We start from the raw sequence: 24,698 nt of genomic DNA, 5'->3' as shown, positions 1-24,698 counted from the left end.
TAAGTCAAATACACTGTTTAATTTGAAGTGAGGAGGCAGTTTTCAGTTACAGAGAATCTCTAGCTACTGTTTATTTAATTTTACCACATTTTTGCCCAGAAATAATAAAAATGTTTGCATCATAAATGCATGCTACTCAGAGCTGGTTTAAATTACGAAATAACTTGTACGTGTAATAATCTTGCCCTTCATTCTGCGTTTTAGCCTGCTCGTCTTTGGCCCGTTATATATAGGATCATTCGGTCTCTACAGCGTCTTCATTCTCTTGATCGGCATTTTGCCAAATTGGCTCCTATGATGTCGATTAAGGTGCGCAAAGAGAGAAAGCAGAGAAGAAGAAAAACGAGAGAGAAAGATGAGGCCAGCCCAGGGGGTGAGGCGCGTGTGAGAGTGTTGAATTTCATGAGTCACGGAAGTGTTATAATTGCACCCCAGAGTTCACTGATCAGTCACATAGATTGACAGCACATCCATGTCATCCCGGGTTCAAGCCCGCCTTGGCACAGTGTGTTTGGTATCGTGGCACATCCTTTCATTCTCAAATTATTATAGATTTTTCTTTGGGGGGTTTTGATAGGTGCTTATGGAAAAACATCACACGAGTCATATTTTAGTGTGTTGCTTTGATTTTATGGATAAAAGGCGTTTAACTCTTCACCGGAATAAATGAATTATCTTTTTACTAAAATAGACCCACTTGACTCAAAGTACGGACACATGTGCACAACACGTCCCAGGATGATTCTCTTTTATGCGCAGTTACAAAGTAAACACCAACGCGAGTCGTTTTGGAGGTAACGAGTCCTGAGCTGCTGTGATCATGCGCATTTGTTGTCACGCTGTCTGGCCCGTGCGTCTTTGGCTCTTTACCACTTTGAGTCGACGCATCTTTGCTCTGTGTGTTCAGCGGTGCGCTCTCCTGTGATCTCCGGACAGCTTTGAGAATTTCGAGAGTGTTTTTTAACCTTTGGGATGGAGATTGAGGATGTGAAAACTTCAAGCCGATTATTCCACAAGTCTTCATTCAGCATCAGCAGCCTGTTGTGGAGACGAGAAGGAGTGATGGGTGACCAGGAGTCTCCTTCTCAGTCCCAGAAAGTGCGCCCTAGCCAGCTTGCAAAAGCCAGCCATGATCAAAACTTTGAAAAGTCAAAAGAATGCGCCAAAGTGGAAACCAAAGCGGGGACTGTAACTGGGAGACGAGAAGGAAATAAGGAAGAATCGAGGAAAACCGGTGGAGCAGAAGAAAGCGTCAAACCCGAAAAACCTCCTTTTAGTTACAACGCGCTCATCATGATGGCGATCCGCCAAAGTCCCGAAAGACGGCTCACGCTCAACGGCATCTATGAGTTCATCATGGAAAACTTTCCGTACTACCGGCAAAACAGACAAGGGTGGCAAAATTCAATCAGGCACAACCTGAGCCTAAACAAGTGTTTCGTGAAAGTGCCGCGCCACTACGACGATCCCGGCAAAGGCAACTACTGGATGCTGGACCCCTGCAGCGAGGACGTCTTCATAGGTGGCACATCGGGAAAACTGCGGCGCAGAGCCGCAGCTGGCTCCAGGGCCAAGCTCGGGCTGAAGAGAGGAGGCGGTCGTGTGATGCCCACGGGCACTGCAACCAGCGTCACTCTGGCCGCAGCCAGTTCGTTTTACTGGCCGGTTCCGCCGTTTCTACCTCTCCAAGCGCCGGTGCGTACCCACCTTGGCGCGGGGACATATCTGAGCGCGCACCCTCGCTTCTCCAACCACGCCACGTCGGTGGTCTCACAGCGGGCCCGACTGAGCGCAAACGCTGCGGACGCTGACCGGTTCTTGCAGACGCACCAGGAGATGTCTTACATCGGACTCAGTTGCGCGCAGTCCCGTCGCCACCAGATCGGCGCCGCGTGCACTGCCTTCTCCGCCTCCATTCCCGCGTGCACGCTGCCGCTGACAGACCCGTGCTCTTTTAACATGATCTCGGGACAAGCCAGCTACTTTTACTCTCACCACATACCGTGCGCCGCCACGTTTAGTCAAGAGGAGTGCGCCACCTCCAAGACACCAGGGGCGACGTTTTTACCCAAGAGCGGTCACTCAGACCTCGGGGGATGCTGCGGTGACTTTTCAAATTACTGCCCTCAAGTCAGCCCGAGCCCGTCGTCTTGGAATATAGAGAAATAGATACAGTCCGTGTGTGAGATTTGAAACATTGCTGTAGATAGTTTGCTAATTGTTGGAAACAAAAGGCAAAGCCAAAGAATCCCGATGAATGATAAAAATCCTGCAATATTTACCCAAATGTCTGCGTCACAGTAGATGTCTCTAAGTAAAAAAAAAAAAAAAAGCGTTAATAGACTTGGATTATTTCTCAGAGTTGCAAAGTTTAAATGACCAAAAAATAAATGACGCGTGAACTATAAGTCTTAAAATACTTCCTCTGACAAACACATTTCCGAAAATGAGCAAAAAAAAATGTGTATTTGCGTATAATGTGAATCCTAGGTTATGCGCGGATATGCGCAGATCGTTTTTTTAATGCAATTAACGTTCACCGAGTTTGCATCTGCTTCCGAAATTGTACTAGAAAAAATATTATCCTTTGTTAACGTTCCTCATCAATGATTTCCCACATGTGTGTTTATTGGTATTAAAAACTGAAGAGTTTTTGGGCGCATGTCACCAGTTTTGGGTTGAAGGGAGGTGAGAAGAAAACACGATTTTAAACATGAAACAAAATCGAAAAGTATAAAACTCTTGATGAAGGGATTTGCTTTTTCCAGCATGGTATCCAACACATTAAAATATTACTTTGGAAAGATTCCAGCTTAATTTTAAACAAACGGGTGGAACCGGGTTTTTTGTTGTTGTTGTTGTTGTTTTTGTTTTGTTTTTTGTTTTTTGTTTAGTCCAGGGACTTTTTAAATTATGAGTTTTCAGTTTGGGTGAAAATGATACTTAAACTGCTCATTTGCTGCACTTACTGTCTTCGATCTCGTTAATGTTGCAACCATATGTATATTACATTCCCATTTTAATGACCTTACATGTAATTAAACGATAAATAATGCATTTTTAATTGTGTTTTCTTTTTACCTCATTAAAAGCTACTGTTGTTGATTGTTCTTATTTGGCTGTGTTATTAAATGTTTCACCCTGGAGATTTGAGCCCGCACAATAAGAACTATATATAGACTGGATTGAGTGTTTTAAGGAAAGGTTGTGAGGCACAGAGGCCTCTGTGTGGGTATGCTCTGAGACATTCTTTTTTTTGTTTATGAACAGTTCCACTAAAAAGGTTTTATCGAGAAGATATCGTGTGGAAAAGGTTGTGATGTAACCTCAACAGGTAGACATGGCATTTCCAGTCGCGCAGATCTTATTGATCTGTCTTGTGTTTCAACCTGCGCTGACATCACTGACTGTTAAACTTTCCCTCACCTCTCCTCGCCGCTGCCCCCTGGAGATATAAATTAATAGATGTATGTGGATGCAGATTAGAGCAGATGTCTCTTTTAAACAAAGGTTTTTTTTTATCAAAAACATAAATAGAAAGAAATTAAAAAAAAACTCAACCCACCTTTCCAAAGCCAGTCACATCCACAGTCACGTGTGGTTAAAGCAGACCGGGCTGGATCAGGTAACTTCACTGTTGCCAAACTCACCGTCTAGATAGATACAAAAGATAATATTTACACTTTGGCATGAAGGACTGTGGTGTGCAGAGCAGCAAGGGGGGAGCTTAGCTGTGAAGCAACAAGCTTTTGGTGCAAAGTAGACTTTTGTATCCTGAGGCAAGAGTAAGAAGATACTTTTTGCTGTTAGTGTAATAAATAACATGTTTAGTTTGACAGCTCTACTAATAACCATAGAGCTATAATTCACCCTGCTACAATAAGGTTTCGCTGGTTTTTGGTGTGCAGGAGGCTGCAGAAATCAGGATGGCCTTTTCAAAATCAAACTCTTTCAGTTTTTTAGATGCATTTTTTAAAATGTACAACAAAATGTAAAGTGGGAATAACACGTCTGTTTGTTCTGTTTGATTTGGGTGAGAAGGAAAGGGTCTTTGAACACCCTCACATATCTGCATTTGTTCTTCCGTTAAAATTAGGTTGGAATTCAGTTGCTGAGCATGAAGCAGTCCATGCCAGACCTTCGACTTCTCCCTCTACATCATTTCTGTTTGGAGAAACAGAGCAGCTCTTTAAAGCCACTGAACATTTTGCATCAGTATCAAAGTGCACCTGTTTGACCAGCTTGTTTCTCCCACGCTGCAAAAGTTTCAGGCTGCTTATGGTCCAACATTTTCTGTCAAAAAGAAACCTTGTTACCACATAGTTACTACAAATTCTTCTTCTTCTTCTTCTTCTTCTTCTTCTTCTTCTTCTTATTATTATTATTATTATTATTATTATTATTATTATTATTATTATAAATCAAACAGATTTAACAGATTTTTGTTGTGCACCGAAAAAGAACTTAAAAAACACTTATGGGAAAGGGTGGCTATCACTCTGTTCCTGGCATGTCCTTGTTCAGTGTAAGGTGTTGTATAGGTTCAGTTTCACTCACATTAGACACTCTAAATCCTTTCCAAATGTAGAGTCAATCTCTCATACCCACACCTCTTTGGCACACGCTTTCTGGAGGTGTCCCAACGTGTTCACGTGTTTGAACTCAATCTTCAAAGTGCTGTCAGATATTTCTTTCAGACTAGTAATTCAGTCTGACTATTTCACCATATTTGGGATTTTGGGTAAGAATAATAACCTTCCTGTAAATGAAGTCAAAATAACAAAAGTTGCCACCTTGTGCTGCTTGATGCAAACTTGAGATATTAAGATTTACAGTATGTCCACAATATGTTTTGATAAATCTGCAGGAATTGTAAATCCTTTAAAATCCCATTCACTTTCTTGTAGGTCTATCTATCCATTTTCTTAGAAAAACAATCCAATTAAATCAATCTTACAGTTACTTTGTGCATCTGCATGTGTGTTAAAGTGTATGTTTTACTATTTTTTTGTTCTCACTGTTCTGTCTGTTTTGAAAGCCAATAAAATTTAGGTTAACAAAAAGGAAACTTTACTTTTTCTATTTAGCTGTTTCATATATTTTCTTCTTGTCTTTTTGGTTAGTTACTGAGTATTTGCCTGCTCTCTTAACTGACCAAAGTCTTTTCAGGCTCCCACAGTTTCGTTTCATGTATATGAGCTCATTTTACACCACAGTTTAGCATGCAAGACTTTTGGCTGAGCTAGGTGTGCTCCATAAAGATGTACCCCAGCAGCGCTCGTAATCGATCCCAGTCAATCACACTCCCCTCCTCAGCAGAACACAGGCTGCCATTATCTGCAGCAAGTGCTTTCGACAGGTAGATCTGCCACCACTGAAACAAGGTGGGTGGGATGGACACCTATAGGCGTCTGTCTGTCTCTTGTCAGAAAGCCAATCTCCCTCTGTCAGACATAGACGTGCTCTTTTTACTCGTTCTTGCTGTACCGAAGAGCAAAACAATGACTTAACTGTTTGAGGCATATCAGTTTGACTGCTCTCTGATTTATTTCCTTTATCCTATAACATCTTCTTAAGAACTCTGAGTTATATTGACTCCCATGGCGTTAATATTATTTTTATTTTATTTTATTTTTAATTATTATTAGAGCATGTTGTTTCAGTATTCTTTGCAGAAAAAAAACATAAAATTACCACAGTGTAAAATTGCTCTATTCCCTATAATAAGTAAAATAATAAGTAAAATTATGCTTTCAAACTGAAAGACAATTTGAGCATGCTTACATAAGAATTTATCCTGTATTTAATATGTTAACATCGATGTCAATTTTATATGCATATACCATATTTTACTACGCGTAATCTCATGGGCTTACCATAAAAGTTAAAACCATTGAAAGCTTTATCAACTAATAGAAAGATTTATAGTTTATCCTGTACTCAACTGGGAGCCAATGAAGTGACTTCGGCACTGGAGTAATATGTTTAAATCTTCATGTATGTGTGAGGACTCTTATCAAACTATATGATTACCAAAACTGATTATCCCAAAAAAATGTTCTGTCTCTGATTTTCTGGACTAAAAACAAATATTTCTGTCTTACCTCTTAAAATTCAGCAATTAATAAGTCATTAGTTTGTGAACAGGATAGATCACCGGAGTAGAATAATAAAATCATATCTAGTCAGCTTTTAGAAGCAGTCTATTGAATAAAATGTAAAATATAATGCAATTAATGATGGAAACGGTGTGTTTCAGATGGACTTTTTTGTAGCGTTTAGTGAGCCTGTAGTAACCCGGTAGTTGTAGCGGCGTTTTTGAAGCGCCTTCAAACGACCCGGAAGTAGTTTGATCCACGCGAGCCCAACGGAATCGTTGCAAAGCGAGCTGAAAACGACCGAATTGTTGCAGAGTGAGCTGAAAACGACCTAAAGAAACTATGTAAGTGTTTGTGATGATCAGCTGCTGTTATGAGAGACTGGTTATTCTTTCAGACACTGAAATCCGCTAATAGCGAGCATTTAAAAGGCTAACATTGTTAGCTTTTCTGCTACCCGGGCCGGTTAGCTTGACGCTTTCGGAGCTCTGCCTTTTCATAACTTGCTGTGTTACAGATTTGTTGTAGTTATATCAAAAGTAGTTCGTACATCTGGTCTTCTTTGTTGTAAAGTTTCAAAATACTGATTCCGAAATCAGACTATAGCGTAAATGCTAGTTTTCTAAATGCTAACAAGAGACAATGTGTGAGCGTGCGTTTTCATGCTGGTAACTAATTGCGATCTGTGGCAGTCTAGTGACGTAAAGATTATTATTATTTTAAATAGTTTAGCATAAAGGTCCCAAAACATGACTCACTGGCGCTTTTAAATGGCTAGGTTTAAGCTTCAGTGTGTTGTGTGTGCTGTCTGATAAATGCATCTCTGTGCCCAATATCTATTTTTTTACAGGTGTAGTGAGGTACTTTACTTTGTGTACTATGTACAGTTTAAGTTTTCCATTTAACTTTTCTCAGTAAGTAGTCACACAACAAATAATGAATGAATTTTTGCGAAATGTCATAATAATAAGAAAAATAACTTCAAAATGTATAATCAGGCTGTACATGAGCTGTGTCAACGCACAAAATTCCCTGTTGTAGGATCAATAAAGTCTTGTTTTATCTTAGTAACAGAAAAACCTCCAATAGTGGTACTTCAAATATGCCATTGTCATTGTCACACTCATTTATTAGGATACTGTTATGATGTTGTCTCATTGTTTCATTTGCAGGAGCCTCTTAACAAAGCCCAAGTCAGAGATGACCCCTGAAGAGCTTCAGAAGCGAGAGGAGGAGGAATTCAACACCGGCCCCCTCTCAGTCCTCACCCAGTCAGTGAAGAACAACACGCAGGTCCTCATAAACTGTCGCAACAATAAGAAGCTGCTCGGAAGAGTCAAGGCTTTTGACAGGTATTGAATCAGACACTTATTTAGTATTTAACACTCTTGAGGGTATAATGTGAGACTTACTTGTTTATATCAGTGTGTTTTTTATCGTGTTTCTTTTGTCTGTTTTCTTACATTTAAGCCTTTATTTCATTATTATTGCTAGCCAATGGTGATAACATGCTATCGTGTCACTTTGGTCCCTTTTTAGTATTCACTCGTTTCTTATTTTTCTCCATTGGAGTCACATTTAGCACCTTTAATTTGTTATTAAATATTGCCCTCTCTCAAAGGTAAAAATAACCAAACACATTTAGTTTGTTATTCTTGTATAATGTAGCTGGAACATCATAATCCTCAGGCACATTTGATCATTTTAATTAGCTGGTTTACACACCTAATGAGTGAAAGATCTGCCGGCTGAATCCCGGAGGAAATGCCAACTCCTATTGGCGTTGCGTCAGAAAAATCAGTTATAGAAATCAAAAACATGCAGAACTACCCACCGGGATAACCCACTGTGAATGAGGTAGCAGCTAAAAAGTACTTTTTGTTTTGTTTTTTCCATTATAGGTGTGATATTTATTTATTATTTCTTCTGATACGGCAAAAGATTAAAAAAAAATCACAGCACATGTAAATGCATGAGTACCTGAGTAAAATCACAGGGCTTTTATTTATGTATGCATTTATTTTCTATAAATTACTAACATTACATCACCACCGGCATTTCAGGCATTGCAACATGGTCTTGGAGAACGTGAAGGAGATGTGGACAGAAGTTCCGAAGAGCGGGAAGGGAAAGAAGAAGTCGAAGCCCGTAAATAAGGACCGCTACATTTCTAAAATGTTCCTCAGGGGCGATTCTGTCATCGTGGTGCTGAGAAATCCTCTGATCACAGGAAAATGACCTCTCTGCACCGCTCACCTATTCTTTTTTTTTTTTTTTTTTTTTCTTACACTTCCTCAAGGCAATTAATTGTAGTTGCCGTAACCTTATTTGTTTTGGTTTTGATGTTGGATCACTGAATTCACTATTAAGACAGAAAACGTGTCATCAAAAATATGTTTCTCCCATTTTGACGGTCATTTAAATGTTAGGCACGAAAGTGACCAATTTTTTTCTTTGGTGTGGAGCTTTTCTGTCTTTTTCATTTTCATAATAAAAGTGATGAAGAGATGAAAACATTGTGCAGATATTATTATAGCTTTTAGAGTGTATGTTTACATTACACAAATGTAGACTAGTCTTTATATTATTAATTTCTCTGACAAAACAATGGTTTTATGTTTTCAGATGGTCTGTTTATCCCATTCTCAAGAATTCAATATTTCAGCTTCATCACATTTATTACATCTATTTATGTTCACTTGGGCTAAAAATTAACATCCCTGACCTCAAAAAACATTTTGTCTCCAACTAAAGAATTAATTTAATAATCACTGCACGGTGTCACACAAACTTCTGACTGGGTCTTTAACTTTACCAGTAATTAAAATGATGATGTGATAAACTTGAATAACCATAACATTTACAGTGACATAACGTCTCACCAACAAAGAAAATGAACTTTGTTTCTGAGTTCTGGCCCTGAATAATAAGCAAAGGATTTGTTCTGACACAAAAAGGTGACTTTAATCTTTGCCGCCCACTTGAAGTCCCTAAAAGTCCTTTTTACGTATCAGTTTGGACGGATGTTACTATAAAGTTCAACTTCACTAATCGACGAGCGCATACGCTCATGAGGTTGTACTTGGTGGTATTTTGTAGCGCTCGTTCAGTGCAGTCATTGAAAAATAATTTCTCCTTGCCAGCCTCCCCCTCCCCTCCCCTTCTCATCCTCCTCCTTCCACTGTCACCCTTTCACTCTCCCCTGACAGCATCTAAGGTGTCGGGCTTGATTTCAGTCAGCAGCGCTCAATAAGCGACAAACTGCCGTTTAAAGGCCCACTGCATTATTGATGAGACCAGATGTGCTGACTGTCACTTCACACCCTCGTCTCTCTCCATTTCGAGCCGTTCCCTCTCTGCCGCTCGGCCCCTCCTGACCACTTTGTTAATTGGCTTAATAGCTCAACAGCTAGTGTCGCCTTACTTCTCCCTACCAGTTGGCATCTAACCTCTGCTCTGTGGTGCTCTCATATTCAATGGTTACGTAGATGAAATGCTTGTTTGTGTATTTTATAGTTTTCTGTGAAGGGTGGGCGGGCGGGTCGTTGAGAATTGCATGCCTCTGATTTCTCAATCGTTCCTCTTGTTTTATCTGATGGAACCTCGTGAAAAAATTGCTAAATATGTTTACAGAAGTATCCTGAATTTTCTGCTGTCATCCTAACATCTTGACCTCTGTTTTATAATTTATGTCACATTACACTCTCACTGTTAACCCTGCGCCTATCAGCCCAGCACCTGTGGAGTATCTGTGCGAGGGCAACAAGTCGTCACTGATTTACAGCTCTCAGGTGAAGCCTGCTGGGCGAGTCAACGGGAGAGTCGGGCTTAGCGCTTTATGTGAAATGTAGTGAACTTCTGTGACTGCTCTGATAGCTATTGCACTAATGCTTCTGGCAAATCCAAGTTTGAGATCATGTTGCGGAGGCCGGAAAATAGACGAGTTGTTTCATAGTCAGCCCAAGGGCACACAGCAGCTGTTCAGGGCCCCGCGGCAACCAGGAAGCCCCCAAAAGATCTGCTCCTTTTTCTGTAGTTCAGATTTACCCATGTTGTACATCGAGTAGTAAACCATCCAAAACATAGCTTATGATAGGGACACTTCACAATCAGTTTGATGTGAGAGTCGGTAATCCACGCATCAAACATGACAGATAATGCAAGTTACCTCACCCATATTTAAATCCCCCCCCCCCAAAAAAAAAAAAAGATTTTAAGCATGAAAATAAATAAATCAGCTCATTTTCATTCACCCTCATTTATTTTTTTGTGGGCCAAATCTAATGGTTAACAGGGTGAAACTGGAAGCATTATATCAATTTTTATTAACATAATAAATAAAGGATTACTACGACGGTTACAGCAGCAACCCAGAACAGTGACCCTTCTGTTTAAGCTGAGAATCTGAGTGAACGACCTCATTCATGCAGACTAAATCCATGGCTCTGTGCTATATGCTTCACTTCCACCAGTTTAATTATTCTCTTTGTCAAATATACACGGCGTTAAAATGTATATGCTTGACAACACCCTTGAAAACAAATATTTCAGCTCTATTTTTAGCCTGGTGCTAGTAATGTGACGACAAACAGGGTCACGGCAAGAACAATCAGTTTTGCCCTTTTGCACAAAGCAATCTGATCACCTTTGTAGTGCGACCTCTTTACATTAAAATGAAATTTGACTGAATTTGACCAGGACTCCTGAGCAAGAAGATAACAGACGGTTATGAAATATGAGCTTTCCGGTGTTACCCGGGCAGTCCAGTACAGGAGTCCAGTTTCACCTTCAAATTAAGGTGGTATGATTGCCTTCCCTGACAACTTAGCATTGCAAGATTATAATCAATTAGACAATATACTGAGCATTGGGTACTTTTTAAGTATCCCCATTGACCAAGAATGCCAATCATAACACTTAACGGCCGCTCCTTTCTAAATATAAGTAACATTTCTTAGGTCAGTTCTTCAGATGTAAGTGTTAATTTCAGACATGATGCTAGAACTAGAGACAACTTACAAGAGCCTTGAACTAAGGACTCCATGCACACTTACAATCTGCACCTCTACACTGAGATGTTAATTGTATTGTATCTGCTTTTTGTAATACCAACAGAAGCTAACAACAATAATCAGTGAAATCAATATTATAAACAGTTGAAAAGCCACAATCGCGAAATACATCATTCTTTTTTAGTAACTATTTTGAACTCTGTTCATTCTGTTCCACTCATTTCCTTTAGATATTATTTCCTTTATGACTTTAATGCAAAGGTGAGGGGTCAGTTTCAGCATCAAACAGAATGAAGCTTCATTGCAGGGGCGCTCCCACTGAGGCAGCGGGCCCTGGATAGGAGCAGATCACCACTCGGTCTCCTTAGACTCAGTCTGTGATCGTTGTTTTTTTAGGCACAGTGAGAGATTGTCCCTTTTGCTTTAAAAAAGAAAAACCCCTCAACTGTAAAAACTGACACTTTATGTATACATTTACCTCCCTTACCAAGGGTGTTTCCAGGATTTCATCTTGAACTTTAAAGGTAAATGTTTTGCAAAGTGGAAAAAAAGTATTTAGACTATTTCCTTACCTAAAAGTTAAAAACCTTAAACCTGCATTTGATTATATCATGTTCCAGCTGTTGATTTTAATAACTTACATATTGCTGGTCAGCTTAATCTCAGATAAGTCATTTAACTTATCTCCAAAATAATTAGTGAATAAAGCTTTAAAATAAAAGGTACATGGTATTATATTTTCATAATTCCAAAACATAATGGAGTAAAATAGAAAAGTAGTATTGCAAAGAATTACTAAAAATAAGTTACTACAGTTACATTAAACTTGTACTTCAGTAAAGCACATGAGTAAGTCCTATCCATGATCTCATCCAATGGTATTGCGCATTGTAAGACATGTACCTGAGCCTTACCTGGGTTAGTGACACTCATGAAGTAAAATTTTTTTTTTAAATTTAAACATAAAGTAGAAAAAGAAGAAGTTTCTTACTATGTCTTGTGTTCTTAGGTGAACATATAAAATACATGGTGACAACATATTTGCCTGCTATTGTATTCCAGGTATGAACACCGGTCTTAAATAATGTTTTGTCGATGGCCAGGACTAATGCTGTCTTTAAAGCTGGTATAAAAATTCTCTAAAGGTGAATTAGTGAGCTTTACGGTGGCCCTGAGCATTCAAGTGCTCTTCCATTTAAATAAAGAAAGGCAAAAAAAAAAACCCAGCAAATAAAAGTACAGCAAAAGCATGCCAGGGGTGCCACCATTTTTGCTATTGTAACTTTGCACTGTCCACTTTCTGCTGTGACAAAACAAATTTCCCACATGTGGGACTAATAAAGGTTATCTTATCTTATCTCATCTTATGAGGGGCACTGGCCACCCCCCAATTCTGGGAGATGGCCAACTAGAAAGACGGCGTAATAACTTTAATAAACGCGAGCACAGGAGAGAGGAAGACACCCTACAATGAGTTGAAACATTATTGTTATTTAAAACTGATTATTATAGATTTCAAAATCTTACTTGGTTTTCATATGTGCCCATTTTCTGTGATAACAACAACAATTAGCAAGAAATTACCTAGACATATAATTCTTTTCTTGCAATGATTTTTGCCATATTTTTCAAGTAACCTATATCTGACAACAGCATAATAAAATTGGAAATTCTTTTTTGGGTGTGCCCCAGCAATATTTTTAGTGGTCCCTATATGGCCACCCCTCTGAAAAAATTCTGGAGGCGCTCCTGACCCAAACAAAACACCATCACGTTCGGCGCTCTTGCTTCAAGGTAGTGTCCCCCTTAGTGAGGTTGAAAAGGTCAAAGACTAAGGCACACATAATTTTCTTTTATTAAAACCTTTATTGACCAGTTGAGCGTTCAGACACAGACTCTAATTTCATTTCACTTCATTTTATGCTGTCGGTTAAGGTTAAAAGTACTATTTCGGTGCCGGTTTGCGCTTATTTGGCTGTAGCTATAGCACCTGCCTGGGCGCCTTAGTGTCACCCCCGGAACCTGAAGGTAGTCTATAGATTATAGAAAACCAAGTTCAGAGTCTCCCTTTTATTTACTGTGACAAACACGGGCGACCTATCACAAAGTGTAAATCTACAGCTTGTTTAGGATCAAATAGCATCTCTCAACAATGAAACTCAGCTGCAGCATCGTGGGACAAAGCTGTCAGATAGCCGGTGGGTCTATTTGGAGATGCCTCGGATAAAGACAACTTTAGGGACCTGATTTGTCGGGTATCATCGTGCATTTGTCTCAGATTACTTACACTCGTGTCAAAGACACTTCAAGAAGTCTCTTTCCCTCCAGATTTTGGGGAGGATGAGCGATCCGTGAGCAGGAAGGCAGATGTTTTATTCAGTAGGTAAGCGATAAGAGGGGGGAAGTGTGATTATGATAGCGATCGGCCAAGCATCGATAGGCAACCATCCGAGGAACGCGACACCCTGCAGCGCATCGATTGGGCTCCGGTAACCGGAGCCGCCGCCGCAGTTTGTTTTCAAGCAGAGCCGCGATCCGGGTGTCATAGCCGCCAGGCCAGGTGGAGAGGAATAGGGAGGGAATGAGAAGGAGAGTATCAGCTCCGTAAATACATAAACGCTGCCTTCACTCATCTCTTAAGTGAGGAATGACAGTAAGTGCTGGGACACATAGAGCGGCAGCCAAAACAGCGGGGATCAGGTGTATCTCTCTGCTGCATGTAGATCCAGAGCTGTTTACAAACATGCTCTACTGTACCTGAGTAAGGTGGTATAGATATGTTAACCCTGCAACAGTGGACATCTGAACACAGTATGACTGCTACAAATTATATATATATATATATATATATATATATATATATATATATATATATATATATATATATATATATATATATATATATATATATATATATATATATATATATATATATATATTATAGGATTGTTAAACACAATACTATAAATGAAAATACACTAAAAATACTGCAAATATAAATACAGTAAAATAGACTGCAGTAACTTCCTGGCGTACAGTTGCCAGCAAAGTTACTGTAAAATTAATTCACAGTAGGTGCTGCAATTTTATTTATAAAACATTTAGGCTACTGTAAGTTTAACTACAGAAAAGCATTAAATTAAAAGCATTAAGCATTAAATTTACAATAACTTTGCAGTTAACTTCATTTACAGTAGCTTTTCTGTAAGTAAAATTACAGCAAATTACTATCAAATCCACTTACAGCAACTTTACTGTAAATGCAGTTACAAAAAAAATGTTTACAGTCAGACTGTTTACTGTAAACACTTTTTACAGTAAATTACTGGCAACCAGCTGCCAGTAATTTACTGTAAATTCTACAGCAACCTGTTTACATTCTGATCATGTTTTATAATAAAAGTACTATTTTCATTTTAATGAGACATTCATTCTGACAATAAAAGCACATTCATCCTTATTTTCCGTGCGGTGCAGCTATTTGTAGCTCTAAGTATTTTTTTTTAAATAATTGTTATTAAATACATGCATATATATTTAAATGCACTCATTTTATTTTATATCACATTAAATGTTTAATTAAGTTTTACCTATAGTGTGAAACTTCACAACCCCAACAATCTAACATTTTCTCTACAAGTTTTGCTTGTGAATTCAAACTACTCTGATCTCCTGTCAATGCCAAATATCTTTAGCTGTAGAAACACAACTCATGGTGTAATAGCTAGCTTGAACTGTACGTTCTTCATTTTTCTGGAGTTCCTACAATATGGAAACTAATCGGTTTGTTTGTTTTGGTCAAAATGTTTTGAATTAAATTAAGTTTGTGTATTTTTCTGCTTCAGAAATGTGACAATGTGGCAATATAACCCAATAAACAAGCAAATGTTTAGGATGTTCTCTGCACTCCTTTAGGTGGCGTTACCTGATGGTCATGTAGGAACGTTTTCTTGACATTGCAGGAACATTCACCTTTGCTAAAAATTAGTTTGGAGGACTTTACAGAAATCCTTCCTGGACTTTCAGCGTCACAGTTCGGGTTAATACTCACTGCTCTTACCTGTTGCCATGTATTATTTCAAATAACTTACAATTTGAAGGATGGACAATGTGGATATGTTATTTCTTCCAGGGTTCACAGTGGTGATTATCCATGTCCCCTCACAGATGGGTTTGAATTCACCAAACTGGCCAGCTGCTTCAGCTTCCTTCCACAGGCCAAAGACACGTTAGATTAGCTGGTGACTTTATATTGCCTAGAAGTATGAATGCGAGTGGTCTGCCTCTCCATGCCAGCCCTGTAATAGATGTTAGCTGGATGTTATTGTTGTTTATTTAACTGTTTATTTGACTACATTAAAGAATACCTAACTCTTTATAGTCTTGTAATTCTTCAACACACTTGTCTCAGGGCATTTAATGGATGTGACACCATCTGTAGATGCAGATGTCATTCATCCCTGCTGTCTTTGAGTTCTTAGACTTTTTGAGATTCCTTTAAAGGAAGAATTGTCCAAGTTAAACTCTGGAGAGGGAAGACTAGCTTCACACTGATTGCACAATATGAAAAAATACAGGGGCCCCACGTTGTGAGTCTAGTTTTTCCAGCACACTGACTGTGAGATGGTTAATACAGATAGGCCAGACAGCTTTACCTGGATGTAATTTGTTAGGCTTGTATTGCCATCTAGTGGGCCGCAGAGATAATACACAGAGGCCTTGTTTGGATTGTCTTAAGTTCCCTTTCACTTACGCTGTACCCTCAAGACTGACACATTCATGTGTGATACAAATAACACAATGATACAAGCCAGAAATCCTTTTTGTTTTGACTCTTTCATTTTGATCTTCAGGATTTGTTGTCACGGTCCTCTTGAACTTTAATTACATGTTGCACAATGCTCTGTTTTTAAGATTGCAAAACAAGTTCCAAATTAAGAACGGTTTCAATTTGTGTCTTTTCACTTTAAAGATTGTAGTCTGGCATTCATTACCATTGTATAATGCCTCCCACTTTGCCCTGTGAGGAGTACAGGGCCTACATTTCAGGACATGCCATTTGGACTCTCTTTAAAATCCTTCTGCTGCCCTTTGCTTAGCTGGCCTCCAGCCCAGACCTCTTAGCGAACACTTGTGTCTCACTCCCATTTGCAGATTTCACCCTCCTCCAGTCACATTCCCTGTCAGAGAGCAATGGAAGGAGATTTTAAGACACTTCAACAGCAACACTTGCTCTCTGTACCACTGAATTTTCTTTATAATCCATTCAAACAGTAGGTCATCCCCTATGGTCCGTACTGTTAATCTTAATCCCTGTTAGGATAACTGTTGCCAACCTCAGGATCCAGGCTACCACTTTGTTTCCTTGCTCGAAGTTCAGTTGTGTAATTCTCTTTGTTTGTCTTCTATTCAACCAAGTGGGGAGGCTGAGGCTTTCAGACGCTGCCTCGGGACTGTATGCTTTACCAAGTCCTGGATCTCTGATGTAAGATGTAGTAGAAGTGCAGTCTGTTTACATAATAACCTCACTCCAAACCCAGAGACAGTGAGATAAGTGAAATACAGCCAGGTTCACCATGCACACCCTCTTTTGTCTTCTGCTCTGTGTTTTTTCAGTAGCCCGTGACCCTTTTCTTCTTATGCTTTCTCCAGCTCTGAACACCTATTGTTGCCCCTTTGCTCCAAGCCTTGGGGAGGCGTCTTTGCTGCTGTCCAGCAGGTTTTCTGTCAGACTGCCATCTGTGGGTTATGTTGACCGACTGACGTCAAGCTGTGGAAATAAAGCTGTGGTAAAGAGGAGGAGCAAAGGAGAAACCCTAGAATTACAGAGTGACTGCTTCTGATTCTTTATGGGCTACTTTCTGGGAACACAAGCAGCCTTTTGAGTCTGAGAAACCGCAAATCACACAAACACTTTCACACATGCTGAAGCAGGAACTTACACGGGAACTGTTAATATTTGTAAAATTCCACAAGACGCAGGGTGCTGTTTGGGCTTCAGAGAGCACGGTTAACAGAGGGCACGTGGCCAAGAAAGAAATCATACCAAAAAGTTGCTCAGAGCAGTCAGCTGGTATGCCTGAGTGTGTGCGCGTGTGCGCGCATGTATGCATAGTGAGACTAAAGGCATATTGACTTTCTGGATGTTTATACATACCATGCTGGCGTAATGCATTCCTTTCACATCCTCTCTTCCACTTCTGTTTCCATCAGGAAGTAGAAGAAGTGCTTTAACGCTGTGTAATATCTCAGTGCTGAAAACTGGGCCACGTGAGCCATCAGACAGACATTTTTTCCATTCATAGTATTTTCTGACAACATAACGTAAGAGCTTTTAAAAGGTTAAGTGATTCAGCTTGGAATATTTATTTTTGCTTTGATTACTTTTTTAAATTCCAAAAGAATTACACATGAGATACCACAGAGAGACCCCAAAGCCACAGTAGCTATTTGAACTCTGAAGCCAGACAGCCAATAGGCTGAGGTGGAGAGCTTGGACATGATGTTGCCTTTATGTGGTATTGGAAAATAAAATTACATCGAATAATTTCTGCAAGACCCAGCTGGGGCTCAGGAGATAGAGCGTGTAGTCCAGTAATCTAATACTAATGCATCTGTCGAAGTGTGAATGTCAGGTTAAAGGTGCTTAAACATAAAAAAGAAATACGTTTTTGTAGTAAGAAACGTGAGTATTCAAATAGAGAAAAAATGCACTGTATAATGTATACCTGCCTATTTAGTTCAGCTATGGAGCTGTGATGGTTCCTGCATGCGCCATATAACAACTTCCATTTATGAATAAGTATTTATAATTAGTTAAGACCAGATAAGATCAAATCTTTGATTATGGACGAGCTAAAGGGAGTGGGCTCAAGTAGCTCTTGTTTTTCTTTAGATTTTGCATTCTTGAGCAATTTTTTATGTCTTTATGGCTTTCTGGGCATACAAGACAACAAGAAGAGGAAGAACTACTTGTGGTGTAAAATGCATGCATTCGTTCCTCAAGTTCTTATGTAAACATACTCACCCTTACCCTTTCTGTCGTGTAAGTTGCAGGTGTGCTAAAAGACACAGTGAAGCCCATCGTGTTAAAGGAAATGTTTGGTGTCATTATGAAAGAATGCTAAACAGGTAAACACTGCAAATAATTTTACTTAAGCGGAAAAAATATTGTCAGAAAAACATAAGTAGCAAAAAGTAGTAGCAGTAAAGACTAGCATGCTGACACTGCTCATGGAGGTAAAGCTCGTGTAAAACAATGCTTGTCAAACAGTTCCACCTTGAACATGTATTTTTGAACAATTTCTGACTTTGTATATTTGTTACTTTTCTTATAATATTTTTTTAACATTTCAAACTCTATCTTTTGAGTGAGTAAATACCTAAATGTTTGAGCTATATAGTCAGTAATTTAAAAAACCTTCACATATGTAACTTGAAATGATGTGATGATAACTGCAAACTTTGAGATGAAACTAACTGTTTTTACTTATTTAAATCGAAAATTTGAATGAACAAGTAGAAAATTCAAGTTAGGCTTCTCAACAAGTCAAATTACTCAGAACATGAGTAACTTGACACATGTATTGTCAAGTTACTCATGCTAATAACTTGAACAATTTTGAAATATATATCTATATATATATATATAGATATATATAGATAGATAGATAGAGTTGGTTTTTTAGGTCGCAGAAACAAGAATAAAAGCCAGGGGAAACCCCATCCTCCTAAATGTGGATTATACGGAGCGGACTTGAACGCACCATGGGATTGCAGCCTACTTTGAAGCCGGCGGGTTGGGCCACACTCCAATGAATTTACACAGTCCTACCGAGTGACCGAGGGAACGAGAAAAGCCTGGCGCCTGCGTACGGCTTCGGTGTCCAGAAGCAGAGCGCTAAAGCAGCTGAAAGTGTGAGAGGAGAAATTCAGTTTTTAGCATAGTCGCGCCGGTTCTCGTTTCACCTCTTTAAATGGTAGAAACCACTGTGGGATAGTGATTGGAGTTGACAAGCCCGCTTCACTACTGTATCCCCCCCTCCTTCGTCTCCTTCTCCTCCTCCTCCTCCTCCCCTCCCGCTCAACACACACAACCAGGAAATCGTCGAGGTGTGCTTCTTTTATCCCGCTTGTGGCTACCCCATTCGCGGGTGTCGATGCGGTTTTCTTCCCCTCTTTTTTCCTAGGTTTTTAAAATATATATATATATATATTATTTTTATTCCGCTGGTTTGACTCTTCAAGCCGGGCTTCACCCCTGAAGTCAGCCAAAGTTGCCTGCGAGGAGAGGATCTCCACTCTGGCCGAACAATGAGGTGGGTAAAGCGGCTCAAATCCCTTCATCTTCATTGTGTTTCCAGGCTACATTTTGTGTTTCGGCTAATACTTTTCCAAGTAGACGACCTTTATTCTGACGTGGTAGAGCCTGCTCCACGGTGCTTGTCCGCTCGCTTAATCGCTACAGCAGGTGTTCCCAACGCGTTCACTTCTATTTCTCATTCAGAAGCAACTCTTGCGTTTAGTTGTTTTGGTGTCCTTTCAACCACACATGATACTGTGTAGCAGAATTGCCTTAATGCTGAGTGTCCGGTCCCACCTGTTCAAGTGCTTTCAAGAAATACTGGCTGAGAGTTAACTTAGCAGGTCGGATGACAAGAAGATACTTTTTGTATCAGCTTTTTGAGACACTCATTAGTGACCATTTGTTTAGCTACCGTAAGATTTCCTCTGGCAGTGTCGTTTGTGTAATTAAAATCCCCAGAGCAATAAAACCTCCGCAGTGTAACCGAAGATCAGAGATCAGCTTAATATTTAGAGCATGAAAAGGGATTGCTTGCAGACAGCCACAGCAAGGTGTGTTTGTGCTCTTCCAGCTGCACAATAACCACCCTGGTCACTTTGCTGTTGTTTATTTCATGTCATGCAGTCCACAGACACGCATTACACCAAATTCTTGGTGGACACTTTTTTTCCCCCCCTCTGGCAGTTTAAGAGATATTTGCAGCAGGAACAAAATGGAAAGCTCATGTCCACAAATTCCACCGTCCTGTTACAGCCTGTGCAATTGGCAATTACACGCTTTGAAGCCACCACTCCTGCCTGGCTGGAGCTTCTCTGGGCTCACTTTTTTTTTTTTTATACCCCCTTCTTCCTCTCCAACTCTTTCATATTTTAAACGGTTATGGAGCCCTTATGTCAACGAACACCTTTGGCACTTAGAAAGCCAAGGAGTTCAGAGTTAAATATGTGTGCTGGTGCAGGCTGATAACCTGAGTGACTAGTTTTTCTTTTCTTTTCTTTTTTTTTTTTTTTATCTCAAACCTATTGCGCTGCCCTTTCTGTAACAATATCTTTCAGCTCAGGCGCATGGGTTGGTCCGGGTTTTGTATTTGTTGTGCACATATTTCTGCATGCTGACTTTGATTACAGCAGGAACGGGAGGTGACTGAGCTGCCTGAGATCCTGCCACAGGTTATGCATAAAACATACCCTTCTAATAAGGCCATTATTTAAGTTAACAGCAACAATAAGCAAAGATTACTGTGTTTACTTACTCGATGTAATGACATTCGGCCAACAAAGCATTACAAACTAGAACTTGCAAATCAACCAGCATATACCTACCTTGCTACTTTCTATGTGTAATACAATATTACCCCGCATGATAAGATAATCACGCTGCTTTATTATCAATAACCCCAGCCGGACTTAAAAAAAAAGTACTTCCCTATCCAAAAACTAGGTCAGCAAAGACACAGTTAAAAACACACACACAGTGTGTAAGCAAAGAGCATTTTTTTGCCCATGTGCAGGTTGTGTCTTGCCCCTCAGAGAAGTTGGAAGGTTGCATGTGGCTTAATGAATGCAGTTGTCTAACTCTAAACAGATCATGCTTTGGCTAGCCCTCCATTGTGGCCCAAACAGTTCGCGTCACCTTGTGTAATAGATAAAGGCTGGTATGCAGCCCCACTCATGTTCATTGTCACTTATCCCTGTGGAATGTAAATGTTGACACAGAAGTGCACCCCGTTGGTCAAAAGTTCAGGAACTGACCCAGTTGGTTAAGTAAAGCATCCCAACTTGGGGCTGCCTTTAAATGTGCAACCCGTAGAAACGCCCTGCTGTTCTTCTCATGAAGCATTAGCACCGTTTCCCGTTAGACCAGGGATGTTAAAGTCATTGTGGGCCACATACAGCCCAGTTTGATCTTATATGGGCTGGACCAGTGAAACTACATGATAAATGTGTGAAATTTAAAACCGGTTATAATGCACAGACTCTGCTGTAAGGATCAAATATAATTTGCTTTTACTGTGGACTCTCAATAATAGGAACTTTCCTGGTATTTGTTTGCTTATTGCTTAGGTAATTATTTTGCTGTAGTATGAATAGTAATGGGTGTGGACAGTCTTTAATAGATAGGAAAAGCTGTAAACCCTATGAAAACACAGTTAAGTTCAAAACATACGCGCTCCTTCACATTTCCAGTGGGCCAGATTTGAGTCTTTAGTGGGGCTGATTCTGGCCCCTGAGCTTTACGTTTGCCTAATGTCTGCACTCCAGTTGAGATTCAGTTGTTAACCCCGTCACGGTGGATGTGTTGCAGTCAAAGCATGCTTTCATGACGCCACTTCTACAGCACAAACAACAATACAGTGTTGTATGGCTCTAGATGTTTACTGGTAGCTTTGCCGTTGCTTTTTTAGCATGTCAATGTGAAGCAGCAATTGGTCTTTAAATAAAATGACCTTAAAATGTCCTGACCTCTTAAACCCTGAGGGTTTTACTGAGGTTCCTTTCTCAAAGTGAGAAGTAAAATAAAGCTAACACTTGTGGGGCTTTTATCTGAGGTGTAAATATTATAGATGATGCTACTTTGTCAAAGTAAATAAGGATGAAACATAAATAACTTTATAACTTTTTTCCTTGCTTTATTTTTTTGTTGTTGTACTTTATAGCATATAACCCCTTTGAAAACATGCTGAGGTAGACAATTAACTCCAGAAATCCACGAATCAACATATGGGTATTATCAGTGCAAAGACTGATGCTGCTGAAATGAAACTGAGCAAAGTTACAGAGGTATTAGTGAAGACAGTCAGGCGTTTTGCAGTGTGACACATTTTGGCACAGTGGCTACTATGTTGTGCTTTTTAGATTAAATGTAGGGTTGCTGATGTCACTCCACATGATACAAGTTGCCTGTTGTGATTGGCAAGAACCTTTCCAAGAAGACTCGTCCTTGATGTAGATGTTACAAACACATAGTTATGTGTTTCCAGTGGAAAAGGTCTGACTGGTTGCACTGGTTTTTAATTTTTACATCAGTGGAAATAGGCCTTTTCCTCCTCTGAGCTCCACTGAACTGACTTTAAGGGTTGATCTGTTGGTGTGAATGCAAATTTCTTCAAGTTTTAAGTCACTATATTCAATGTTTCCTTATGTTTTTTGTTTTTTTGTATCTGCACACAGTGAACAATCGCTGTACTGATTGCCCGCACTTGAAACTGTCTTAGGTTACTCAGAAAGTGCATCTATCTGCATGATGATTCACGTTATTATCGGAGAGGTGACTCCCGTCTCTCGCTGTGACTCACTGACTGAATCTTTAGCTAAAAAACTTTGTCCGATGTGAGACTGGCAGTGTAGCTGCCTCAGGCTCAAGAAGTAACACACAATGAGCGATCATAAACGCAGACAGGTGTAATGTTTCTGCTTAACATAATGTTTACAGTCTAATGGGTTTCCTGTGCCCTTTTTAGAAACGGTGCATGTGTGAAAGTGATGCCAAGCTCAATGTGTCTCTGTGCTCTTGCACAAGCTTATTATTGATCAGCCTTGAAAGCAGTGAACTGGCCTCCCTCCGCCAGCCCTTCTTCTGTGTCTCGAGAAATTTTCTTTTCCTTGTTCTGGCACTTACTTGGAAGGAATGCAGCTCTAACCGTGATTTATGTAGTTTTGCTGTTGTATCATCTGCCACAATTAAATGTTCAACCTCTTGACCCTCGTGTACTAAGAGTGGCTGTTATTTAGGCATTTAGCAACACGATTGCATACGGCCATGTAAGGATATCATGATGAAACTCTGGGGTTGCGACGTTATTGCCATGGCGTTGTGTAATGTTCATGTAGGGATGCTAAATAGTTTTCTCTTGTTTTCTCTTTTTCATGTCTTCACTTGTTCTCCTAATTCCTTTGCGCAGTTGGATTTTTCTTTTCAAGGCTTATAACAGTGGCAGTTTACTTTTAACCCATGTGGAGTCTTTGCTGCATACAAACACACGATTATAAGTGTGAGGTAAAGGATCAGTCTGCATTTTTATTTATTTATTTATTTTTGTTAGCCGACAGGAAAATTGCGATTTGCTTTCTTTTGCAAACTGTGCCCAAATACTTCCTCCTTCCAAAAAAAAAAACCTGATTACACTTTCTTAATGTGAACATAAACGAAATGAGTTTTTTCCACCCATAGACCTCCATGTATCCCCACTCAACCCTCCGCCCCAGAAGTAATTGGGGTGTGCTTGTGGGAATGGTTACCTGTAATAGATTAAGAATAATGTCTTTATTTCACACGTCATAAAGGCTCGCGCGTTGATCTGCGCGTTGAAAGATTCCTCGGTGTGTTGCCGTACTGTCGGGGTGACGGTGTGTCGAAATGATCACAAAGCTTGCGTGCTTCGTCGCTGAGCTCCCTCCATTATTAAAACGGCCACGTCTAGTCGCATTTTGTTTCCCAAAACATCCAATCACAGCTCACCCCCACCCTGAACCAATTTACCCCTCCTGCCACCTCTCGTACTCATAAATAGGCCATTATGCCGGCCAGCCTCTTGGATTAGGCACTTTGCTACAAGAGTTGCCCAACATACAAAATCCTCTATTGTATACTTGGTGACAGATCCAGTTTCCTAGGTAGTGGTTCATATTGCTTGTCTATAATTGTGCCTCTAGGTTATTGTTTGTTTTTTAATTTTTAAACTCTATGATCACTTATCTGTAACCATTGTGATTTTTCACCGTTATGAAATAGTTTTTCAGTGAGCTTTGTGTCATAAAACTTGAGACTAAAGACAGCAAACAAACCCTAATGAGGCTGAGCTGTGTATCAACTTTTGATATATACAAAAATATACGTATAAGTCTAGGAATGTGGGATAGGTTGATAACCAGTTATACAAGCATATCTCATTAGTCGGTGTCGTTTGTAGGAGTCGTGTATCTGGACGTTATTGGTGTGTTTGTTAAGGTTTTATGTGGATTTGTTGGTTTACTCAGAGTTTAGTGGTTGGTCACATGATTAGGGGCTGTGTTACTGATTGCTAATATTAGGCAACCATTCACCTGGAGGGAAGTTGAATTATTTAATAACTCTGTGATCCCTGTGATAAAATTTCACCAATAAGTTGGTCTATTAAGTATAAACATGGCTTGTTTTGCACAACCTCTTTCTTCTGTTTAGCCACAATCCAGATGCATCTTTCTTTCCTTTTGCCTGTGTCTCCTGCTTCTACACAGCACTGGTACTACAATGAGTAATACCTTGAGGTTACGCTTTAACTTTAGTTGATGAGGTTCACTGACT

The 24,698-nt window shown here is 39.7% G+C and overlaps 3 protein-coding genes across 5 annotated transcripts in view; all 3 read left to right on the top strand.

Annotated features, from left to right (window-relative positions):
- Nucleotides 1–972: 972 nt before the first annotated feature.
- foxg1c (forkhead box G1c) lies at nt 973–2,169 on the top strand. The gene has a single exon (XM_006799949.2). It carries the CDS (start codon nt 973–975, stop codon nt 2,167–2,169), a length of 1,197 nt encoding a protein of 398 aa, XP_006800012.1.
- Nucleotides 2,170–6,324: 4,155 nt separating this feature from the next.
- snrpd2 (small nuclear ribonucleoprotein D2 polypeptide) lies at nt 6,325–8,588 on the top strand. Its single transcript, XM_006799804.3, has 3 exons — nt 6,325–6,442; nt 7,271–7,450; nt 8,162–8,588. Coding segments are annotated over exons 1-3 (357 nt in total). The 5' UTR covers nt 6,325–6,440; the 3' UTR covers nt 8,337–8,588.
- Nucleotides 8,589–18,925: 10,337 nt separating this feature from the next.
- vaspb (vasodilator stimulated phosphoprotein b) overlaps nt 18,926–24,698 on the top strand; it is a 33,019-nt gene continuing 27,246 nt past the window's right edge. For all 3 annotated transcript variants that reach the window (XM_035911661.2, XM_006799806.3, XM_006799805.3), the window contains exon 1: nt 18,926–19,428. In XM_035911661.2, coding sequence (XP_035767554.1) covers nt 19,424–19,428 — 5 coding nt within the window. In that variant the 5' untranslated portion in view covers nt 18,926–19,423. The remainder of the gene's footprint in view (nt 19,429–24,698) is intronic.

This window comes from Neolamprologus brichardi, chromosome 14 (genome assembly GCF_056152115.1).
Source record: "Neolamprologus brichardi isolate AB-2024 chromosome 14, ASM5615211v1, whole genome shotgun sequence".
In the NCBI taxonomy this organism is placed as follows: domain Eukaryota; kingdom Metazoa; phylum Chordata; class Actinopteri; order Cichliformes; family Cichlidae; genus Neolamprologus; species Neolamprologus brichardi.
Note: the sequence above shows the minus strand (reverse complement) of the source record. Positions and strands in the feature narration are given on the sequence as shown.

Bases quoted from the DNA above. Each gene is read 5' to 3' on its own strand.
- foxg1c (XM_006799949.2), top strand. From the start codon at position 973: ATGGAGATTGAGGATGTGAAAACTTCAAGCCGATTATTCCACAAGTCT.
- snrpd2 (XM_006799804.3), top strand. The intron at 7,451-8,161 runs GTATTGAATCAG...CCGGCATTTCAG, and splicing joins AGAGTCAAGGCTTTTGACAG to GCATTGCAACATGGTCTTGG.